This window comes from Macrobrachium rosenbergii, chromosome 1, assembly GCF_040412425.1.
Source record: "Macrobrachium rosenbergii isolate ZJJX-2024 chromosome 1, ASM4041242v1, whole genome shotgun sequence".
Classification (NCBI taxonomy): domain Eukaryota; kingdom Metazoa; phylum Arthropoda; class Malacostraca; order Decapoda; family Palaemonidae; genus Macrobrachium; species Macrobrachium rosenbergii.
Genome location: NC_089741.1, coordinates 43,541,038 through 43,551,037, shown reverse-complemented (window position 1 = coordinate 43,551,037; position 10,000 = coordinate 43,541,038). Strand labels below are relative to the sequence as shown.

Sequence of the window (10,000 nt, the reverse complement as noted above, 5' to 3'; positions counted from 1 at the left end):
GCCCAGCACGACCAGCCGTGTGATTGCGCCGTGTTTTTAAACATCAACGGGACCGATGTTTTCATCACTGACCTTCCCACTTTGTATGTCAACTTGTAAGTAATGAATGACTGTTACTACGGAATGAATGAATATTACTACTGCTACTGTTACTATTACTACCATTGTGTCACCTTACTGTCTCTCTGAGGAATCCGTGCAATTGAAACTTCGAAAGTTCAGGCGAAGACGCAATGCATCACTACCCTCATACAATTCTCCTTGCATTTTTATCTATTTATTAATTTAATTTTTTTTCTTTCTTGATAACTGATCTCTTCTTTCTGTATTTCCCTTTACCTCCTCTTACCTCTTTCTAATGAACACTAAAATATTCTCTGGAAGCTTGAATTTCAAGTCAGTGGCCTCTTTTGTGGGCTTGGTCCATATGATAGGGTTCATCTATTGCCCCGTTTATTCACATTATTTCCTCTGTTATTTCTATCATTCCTTACCCCGATTACATCACTCCCTCGTTCTTCTTCTTCTTCCCTGCTCAGTCTCTATTCGGGGCCCCTGTTTTTTTTTTTTTTTTTGCTAGTCTTTCACAACACCCGTTGAACGGCTAATTTGCATTGTTCACGCGATCGATTACATCTGTGTCCGATAAAATCTTTCTTCCGCCGATTATATCACTCACACTAGGTTCACTCACAACCCTATCGCGTCACTCCCTCTTCCAATTATATTGTTCTTCAGTCTGATTACATTATTCTTTTGCTCGATTACATTATTATTGTAACATTCCTTTGATCAGTAATATTACTCCATCAATTACATCATTCCTTTGCTCAGTAATATTACTCCTTTGGTTATATTACTTCTTTGCTCGATTACATTACTCCTTCGATTTTTTACTGCTTTGCTCAGTAATATTACCCTTTTGCTTGGTAATATTACTACTTCAATTATATTACTCCTTTGCTCTATATAACTTCGTTCAGCAATATTACTCCTTCGATTATAAATCTATTACACCTTCGATTATATTACACCTTTTCTCGGTAACATTACTACTTCAGTTATATTGCTCCTTTCCGGTCGATTATATTACTCCTTTCCTCATTAACATTACTCCTGCTCGATTATATTACTCCTTTGCTCAGTATTATTACTCCTTCAATTTTATCACTCCTTTTCGCTCGATTATGTTACTCCTTTCGTCAGTAATACTCTTCCTTCCACTCGAGTACATCACTCCGTTGATTATATCGCTCCCTCGCTCCATGGTACCCCTTTGCTAAATTATAGCACTCCCCACGATTATATTACTCCTTTGTTCGATTACCGTACTCTTCTCGCCCGATTACATTACTCCTTTGTCCGATTACACGAATCCTGCCGCCCGATTACATCATTCCCTTGACCGATTACATTACTCCTAGGTCCAATTACATTACCCTCTCGTCTCCTGATCACATTACTCCCTTGTCCATTTACATTAATCTCCCATCCTATTACATTACTTCTCCGTCTTATTACATCACGCCTCCGTGCGATTACATTACTCCTTCCGTCCGATTACATCACTCCTCGGTCTGATTACATTACTCCTCGGTCCCCCATTACATTACTCCCTCGATTTCATTACTCTTCCACCCAATTACATCTCTCTCTCTCTCTCTCTCTCTCTCTCTCTCTCTCTCTCTCTCTCTCGATTACATTGCTCCTTCGTCCAAACAGCTGCGACCAGCACGACCCTTGCCAGAACCACTGTGCGGACGAGTTCGACTTCTTTACCAACGGAGGAGACTTGGGCTCCGAGACGCCAGAAGGGCCCGTGGGGCAGGTCCTCTGCAGCTTGCTGGGAGTTCCCGTCGAGGACGAATTCGTGAGTACATGAGTACTTTTGCAGGTTCCTTAATAATAATAATAATAATAATAATAATAATAATAATAATAATAATAATAATAATAATAATAATAATAATAATAGTTGAGGGTCAAATAAGACCTTTATTGGGGTGTAAATCTTGATTTATTTTTAAAGACAGGTTCATAGTCTTTAAGTTTTACAAGGACCTCAGCCCTCTTCGTAAAGCTCAGGGGTTTTAAACTTATTCTCAACAATATATCAAGATTTAAACTCAAGAAAATGGTCTAATTCTGTCTTCATCTTCAAAGAGCTGGGCTGTTCTACAGTCTCCAAAAATAGTGTTGACAATAAAAATAATGACGATTTAAGTAAATAATTAAATTCAATTGCAAGAAACGTGCTGTATGAGTGTGTTCTAAAAAATATAACAGGATCTACACTCAGAAAATGGTCTTATTTGATCTTCGCCTTTAAAGAACAGGACTTTTTCATCATAGTCTCCAAAAATGGTGTTAACAATAACAATAATGATGATTAAAGTAAATAACTAAACTGAATCACAAATAAATGATGATTTACTTCTTTCGAATGAAACCTTATTCTTAGGAAGCTTGAATTTCAAGTCAATGGCCCCTGTGGGCTTGCTCCATATAAATAGGGTTCATTTTCTGAATAACAATAATATTAATAAAGTAAATAAGTAAATCGAATTACACCAACAAGAAATGTGCCGTCACCTCCACTCACTCTTCTAATTCGACTACCTTCCCAATGCCCGAAGGTCTCCGTTTACTCCAACCTCTGCAACACCACCTGGGAGGACACAGGGGACACGACCCTCCAACCCCTGTGTTGCGACGCCAGCTCCAGCTACTACGAGTGCCCCGTGCTGACGACGAGCGACTTGTCGACTACCGCAGAACCCGTCACCCTCTACTGAGAGTCCTGCAGCAGCAGAACCTTCCCTGACCCTGATCTCCAGGGGCGTGCGTTGACGCTCCCAAGAGGAGAATCATAATGACTCTGGTGTCAAGATTGTGTGGATTTTAGTTTCAATAATGACTATGACATCATTTCGTGGTTTTTTTTCCATTATTTATACCTTTTGATTATGTTCTCTTTCCTGTGTGGTATATGAAATAGGATATAAAATTAAGGGACCTATGACGCTCCCAAGAGAAGACTATACGAAATAGGATATACAATTGAGGGACCAGTGACACTCCCAAGAGAAGACTATATGAAATAGGATATAGAATTTAGAGACCCTGACGCTCCCAAGAGAAGACTATATTAAATAGGATATAGAATTGAGTGACCCATGACGCTCCCAAGAGAAGACTATGTGAAATAGGATATAAAATTGAGGGACTTATGACGCCCCCAAGAGAAGACTACATGAAATAAGATAAAGAATTGAGGGACCTATGACGCCCCCAAGAGAAGACTATGTGAAATAAGATATAGAATTGAAGGACCTATGACGCCCCCAAGAGAAGACTATGTGAAATAGGATATAGAATTGAGGGACCTATGACGCTCCCAAGAGAAGACTATATGAAATAGGATATAGAATTGAGGGACCTATGACGCTCCCGAGAGAAGACTATATGAAATAGGATATAGAATTTAGAGACCTTGACGCTCCCAAGAGAAGACTATATTAAATAGGATATAGAATTGAGGGACCTATGACGCTCCCGAGAGAAGACTATATGAAATAGGATCTAAAATTTAGGAACCTATGATGAAGTCACTCAGCGCTGAATTGGAAATTGAGATTAGAGAAGTCTGAAAGGTGTAACAGGTGGAAAAGCTTTTGCAGTTTCGCTCTAAAACAATTGCTGGAAGAGGGTGGGAATGGTTCATTTGTTGACCTTCAGAGTGAGGTGTGACCCATTAATATCCAATAGTTTTTCAGCCGGGCTACTGGGTCCGTTCTGTCCCACCTAGGCTTAAACTTAGGCTTTCTTCTTCTTCTTACTATTATTATTATTATTATTATTATTATTATTGGAGAAACAAATCCATATTTTTGTATGGATGGAAATATATTTAAAAATAAATCTATAGAGAGCTTTCGGGAATCTGTTCGATTCCCCTTTTCAATCTGGGAATCGAGCAGATTCCCGAAAGCTCTCTGGATAGATTTATTTTTAAACATATTTGTACCCACACATATCTATGCATTTGTTTCTCCATTTAAAGGCTCATGCTACTCTGAATATTTTCTTCTTCTTCTTCTTCTTCTTCTTCTTCTTCTTCTTCTTCTTCTTCTTCTTCTTCTTCTTCTTCTTCTTCTTCTTCTTCTTCTTCTTACTATTATTATTACCGTTGTTGTTCCTATTATTATTATATTATTGTGTGTTTCCTTCTTCATATGACGTTCTCTGCTCTAAAAACATTTTGATAGCACCGTTCTCACAAATAATATTCCTTTTTTATTTATTTTCAGAAAATGACTGTATCAATGTAGCATTAACAGCTAACAGCTATCAAAATCGATAAATTCCTTCATACCCTTTTTTTTTTACTTTTTATTTTCTGCAGACCTCCTCTGTGAATATTCACACCTGACCACTCCACTTGTCTATCAATAGAGAACCCAAAAATCAGTACTAAAATTTAGTGTTTTTTTTTTTTTTTTTTTTTTTTTTTATGGTAAACCGCATATGGTAGATTTTCGACATATCTCAGCATCGCACATAATGGAATAGAAACAGTCGGGAAATATTATTTTCGAGTAGTTATTGCATGAAAAATCTACATGTTTATATACAGACTACTTACATCAAATGTATGAAGAGTAAAGAACAGTTAGATTGTTGAAAATAGGCGACGCATCTCCCTTGAAATTGTCATGGAAATAACTTAAGCATAATTGTTAAAAATATTAATTAAGTTGCTGAGGCACTTTTGTGCAAAAGTATAACTAAAATTACAAAGGCCTCAAGTAATCCCGTAGGGGGTTAGTGCCGCCAGTGCACCTCATGCGGTGTACTGTAGGCATTACTTAAGGTTCTTTGTAGCATGCCTTCGGCCCCTAGCTGCAACCCCTTTCGTTCCTTTTACTGTACCTCCTTTCATATTCTCTTTCTTCCATCTTACTTGCCAACCTCTCATAACAATTGATTCATAGTGCAACTGCTTTGAGGTTTTCCTCCTGTTACACCTTTCAGACCTTTCGACTCTCAGTTTCTCTTTCAGCGCTGAATGACCTCATAGGTCCCAGTGCTTGGCCTTTGGCCTAAATTCTATATTTCATTACTGGAAAAATATCTATGAAATGTCCAAAGCACTTTTGAGTTATATTTGTAATAGCTTAACAGAATGTTGGCCGTTTTATGCTTAAATAATCAAGGTACCTTTTGTATAAGAAGCCGCTAACATAATACAGCTTTATATGAAATATCTCACAAAATGAGATAGTCACTTTATATAAAAATCATCTAGATAATTTCTTGGGTAAACTGTAAAATTGACAGTGTATTAAAATGTAAGTTAACTGATCTGTGTGTGAGTTTATTCATTGGTCAAGCGAAAGAATATGCTTATGAACGTTTTTATAGCAAACGGTGCGGATATACCAACACATATTTATGAAGAGTTAAAGCAAAAATGCTGATTCAGAGACGATAATTTGTAGGTGAAAGGAAAAGGTATTTTCCAAATTACAGTGAAAAATGTCCGTCATAAGAAATCATAATGGTGATGAAGATGATGACGTCTATATATAAATACAAAAATAAACGAGTTGTTCCATAAAATTAATTTTTTCAGGGCAGCCCATCGACAGAAGCGAAGTGTCCGAATCCATTGCCTGCTGACTTCGTCAACGACATCCGCACTGCGTTGCGACCATCTCCCCGAACGGCTTGAGGACGACCTTGTTCCTCCGGTCGTGGTAAAGGATCTGCAGGGGTTCGAAGGCCGTGGGGACGCAGCAGGCTCCTCCTCCAACGCCGAGGAATTCCTTCAGTAGCGTCGTCACAACGGCGTGGGAAGTCGGGGTGCTGTGGTTTGGAAGCGGATACGAACACCGGCCGGCGCAGGCGTAGGCGTTGTAACCTGGAAACCATTAGGTAATTAATTAGAAACTATCACTCAACAAAAAATCAGCTACAAATTTAATCTGTGAATAAATGATCTTAATTGATGAGTGTATTTTTGATTGGGAGATAAGTTTTAATTGGTGTATGATTCTGTTAACAAAAAAGTCTTTCTTGGTTTCAATATCAGTCAGGTTTATAACATGAGAGATTTTATGGATTTTGACATTATCTTTCCCGAAAAATGTAATTTATTTGTTGTTTCTTTTAGGAAAATGAACTTGGGCAAAAAGTTCTATAGATATTACCCATAAAGAACAGACATACTGTTATTTTGACTACTGACGTCATGTTATTAGCTGGAGTACTAGAATGTGTATATGTCAGTTTTACGAAAACTGACAAATACAGAAACTGACGAGAAAGTTTGACGGAAACTGACGAGAAAGTCTTACGAAAACTGACAAGAAAGTCTTACGGAAACTGACAAGAAAGTCTTACGAAAACTGACAAGAAAGTCTTACGGAAACTGACAAGAAAGTCTTACGGAAACTGACGAGAAAGTCTTACGGAAACTGACAAGAAAGTCTTACGGAAACTGACAAGAAAGTCTTACGAAAACTGACGAGAAAGTCTTACGGAAACTGACGAGAAAGTCTTACGAAAACTGACAAGAAAGTCTTACGGAAACTGACAAGAAAGTCTTACGAAAACTGACAAGAAAGTCTTACGGAAACTGACAAGAAAGTCTTACGAAAACTGACAAGAAAGTCTTACGGAATCTGACAAGTAAGTCTTACGAAAACTGACAAGAAAGTCTTACGAAAACTGACAAGAAAGTCTTACGGAAACTGACAAGAAAGTCTTACGAAAACTGACAAGAAAGTCTTACGAGAACTGACAAGAAATTTTTTTCTGAAACTAACAACGTAAATTTCTTTGGACGAATCAGAAAAGTTACACAGGATACTCTATAAAAAAAAAACGCCTAAGCTAAATCATCTTCAAGGAATCACTCCGTTACTACCATATGTCACGAGCGTTGTACTAATCAATAGTTACTAACGACCAATGACAAGAATTACCAGCAGGGGCGATGATCCAGGAATCCCAACCTATATCCCTAAAATTAACTTGCAGAGGAACCCTTCGGCAGACATCCCTCTCCTTCGGTGACCTCGAAGCCAAATAGCGTCGGTGCCTTTGTTCTGCAGATCCCTCGGAGGAGGAGGTGGGGTCTTCGGCAACGGCGCGGTCGTCCTTTGAAGGGAAAGGTCGTCTGGAGGCGTTGCAGCTGGTGTGGTTCTCCCAGGAGACGAGGAGAAAAGGCGACCAGCGGACGTACCGGCAGAGATTTTCCTGAAGAGGAAGATGTCGTCAGCTGGAGTTGAAAGGACTCGAGTTTCGTTGCAATGAAGACTTTGGCCTTGTTAATTACGGCACTAATTGATATTTAAGTAAGTAATGCTTAATTCATTCACAGACTGAAAACCCACAAATGATAATTTACAAGACAAGATATGAACTCTGCGTTTAATGAGACTAAATTAGCTTCATCTTAAACATACCATGAACTAACTTAAACTGAGCTAAGTAACATAATTCCCATTTAACTATTCAAGAAGAAGAAGAACCCCCTTTTTTTGTCGTATATACCTCTTCTGAACCCCCGCTCGTCGACTCGAAGGTGATGTTGAAAACAAGGAGGCCGCTTCCTTGGAAGTTTTCCTTTCTTAACCAATGCCTGACGCGGGGCTTTACGTCAAAAACTGCCTCCTCAGCATTTTCACTGTTCACCTCCTGAGAAATTATCAGAGATTAAGCTCACTTGTGCAACATGTGACATTTTCATTATGTTGAGAATCATGTACAGAGAAAGAATGCACACGTATTATCTTCCTACACTCGAAGTTTTTTTCGTTGGACTGAAAATTAGTTCATAAAGAAAAGGTAATTATTTTCGGTGAGATCTATGCTTGCATAAAATGAATACAGGTTATTTATGCTGATATGCCTGAAGTTTTTCCGATAAAGAAAGGTTAATTTAGATGAAGTTAAAGTTTGGTAAAGAACAAAACAGAATACTTACTAGATCTGAAGTTTGTTGGAAAATAATACAGTTTATTCTAATCTGTCCTAAGTTTCTCCGACAAAGAAAGGTTAATGTAGATGAACTTAAAGTTTGATGAGGAAGGAAACGGAATAGTTAATAGATTTTAATTTTGCTGGAAAATCATAAATAAAGTAATTCATGTGTTTTTTATGCTATATTGAGAGAGAGAGAGAGAGAGAGAGAGAGAGAGAGAGAGAGAGAGAGACCATTTACCTGCTTAAGTGTCCCAGTGGTTCGGCCAAAGTCATAGTCGATTATAACAAGGACTCTGAAGGACTACGGTACGTGACGTCTTCTTATACTTGGGACATCCCTGAAGTCTCTCTCCCGTCCTTTTCAGGATGCAACTCGACGTGCAGCTCGGCTGACCGAAGGATCATGTCGTGGGAGAAGGATTCCTTCCGACTTCCTAAATCGAATCCTATTTCTCGCGTGCCGCAGCCGTGGAAGGATTTCGGCCCTGGAATGAAATTAATGACTAATGTAGGATTTCGACCCTGCAGAAATTTAACCTTATCATAGGATTTCAATTATTAAAAAGGTACATTACCATAGGACTTCAATCCTTATAAGGTACATCAGTATAAGATTTCGGTCCTTGGGAAGGTTCATTACCTTAGGATTTTGATCCTTGAAAAGGTTCGTTGTCATAGGATTTTGATCCTTGAAAAGGTTCGTTATCATAGGATTTTGATCCTTGAAAAGGTTCGTTATCATAGGATTTTGATCCTTGAAAAGAATAGTTATCAAAGGATTTTGATCCTTGTTAAGGTTCATTACCTTAGGATTCTGATCATTTAAAAGGTTCGTTACCATAGGATTTTGATCTCTGTAAAGGTTCATTACCTTAGGATTTTGATCATTGAAAAGGTTCGTTAGCATAGGATTTTAATCCTTGAAAAGGTTCATTACCTTAGGATTTTGATAATTGAAAAAGTTTATTACCTTAGGATTTTGATAATTGAAAAGGTTCATCACCTTAGTATTTTGATCCTTGAAAAGGTCCATTACCTTAGGATTTTGATCCCTGAAAAGGTTCGTTATCACAGGATCTTGATCATTATAAAGGTTCATTACCATAGGATTTCGACCCTGTAAAAACCACGTTACTACAGGATTTCAATCCTTAAAAAACATATTACTATAGGAATTCGATCCTGCAAAAATTGAACACCCCTTTACATAATATTTCAATTAAGACCTCTACTCTTAAATATGCAGACTTCTAAGATCAATTTCTGGCATATTTTAGCAGTAAATAACAAATGTTGAGAAAGTATTGGATAATAATGCTTATAGCAGCAAGCAGCAGCGGCAGGAACAATAGTGATAAGAAAAACAGCAACAGCAGTAACAGTAGTGAAAAGAAAAACAGCAACAGCAGTAACGGTAGTGATAAGAAAAACAGCAACAGCAGTAACAGTAGTGATAAGAAAAACAGCAACAGCAGTAACAGTAGTGATAAGAAAAACAACAACAGCAGTAATGGTAGTGATAAGAAAAACAGCAACAGCAGTAACAGTAGTGACGAGAAAAACAGCAACAGTATTAGAGAGCATCAGGAAAAGCAGCAATCAGCTGATATAAATGAAAGCTTACCTTCGTTGGGGAAAATGACGTGAGTTTTGTCTCGGCAAAATACTTCTCCGGAGTCGCCTCCCGACGAGAAATTATCGTACATCTGCCACATGTATTCAGGGACGTAAACACTCCTCTTCTCTCTCATTTCTTCGGAACTTTCCTGCGAGTTCTCAAGGGTGTCTGGAAGATTATTTTTTAATTATGTTGCATTGTTAATTATGCAGTTATAACTAAGGTATCTGTTTATACGTTGTGAGTATATCAGAATTAAAAGTGCTTTGAGTTGCCAGTTACATTTAATATTGTATTTGTAAGCTACTGGTACTAAGTAAGGTATTATTTTGGTATTACGAAGAATTCTTATAGGAGAGTTAAATGGGATTTGACAGGAGAGAGAGAGAG

The 10,000-nt window shown here is 38.0% G+C and overlaps 3 protein-coding genes across 3 annotated transcripts in view; 2 read left to right on the top strand and 1 right to left on the bottom strand.

Annotated features, from left to right (window-relative positions):
* The window catches only part of LOC136828856 (uncharacterized), a 5,354-nt gene extending 2,426 nt beyond the window's left edge, over window positions 1-2,928 (top strand). The window contains exons 3-5 of the mRNA XM_067087176.1: window positions 1-95; window positions 1,723-1,870; window positions 2,637-2,928. The exon at window positions 1-95 is cut by the window's left edge and continues 7 nt beyond it. Of these exons, the coding sequence (XP_066943277.1) occupies window positions 1-95; window positions 1,723-1,870; window positions 2,637-2,795 (402 nt within the window). The 3' untranslated portion in view covers window positions 2,796-2,928. The remainder of the gene's footprint in view (window positions 96-1,722; window positions 1,871-2,636) is intronic.
* Window positions 2,929-6,975: 4,047 nt separating this feature from the next.
* LOC136828731 (bone morphogenetic protein 4-like) overlaps window positions 6,976-10,000 on the top strand; it is a 17,699-nt gene continuing 14,674 nt past the window's right edge. The window contains exon 1 of the mRNA XM_067086935.1: window positions 6,976-7,361. The gene's annotated coding sequence lies outside the window, so the exon portion shown is untranslated. The remainder of the gene's footprint in view (window positions 7,362-10,000) is intronic.
* Window positions 7,132-10,000, bottom strand: part of LOC136828787 (uncharacterized) — a 3,784-nt gene continuing 915 nt past the window's right edge. Inside the window, exons 2-5 of the mRNA XM_067087048.1 lie at window positions 9,617-9,778; window positions 8,231-8,477; window positions 7,561-7,704; window positions 7,132-7,263 (exon numbers count right to left, since the gene is read on the bottom strand). Of these exons, the coding sequence (XP_066943149.1) occupies window positions 8,314-8,477; window positions 9,617-9,778 (326 nt within the window). The 3' untranslated portion in view covers window positions 7,132-7,263; window positions 7,561-7,704; window positions 8,231-8,313. The remainder of the gene's footprint in view (window positions 7,264-7,560; window positions 7,705-8,230; window positions 8,478-9,616; window positions 9,779-10,000) is intronic.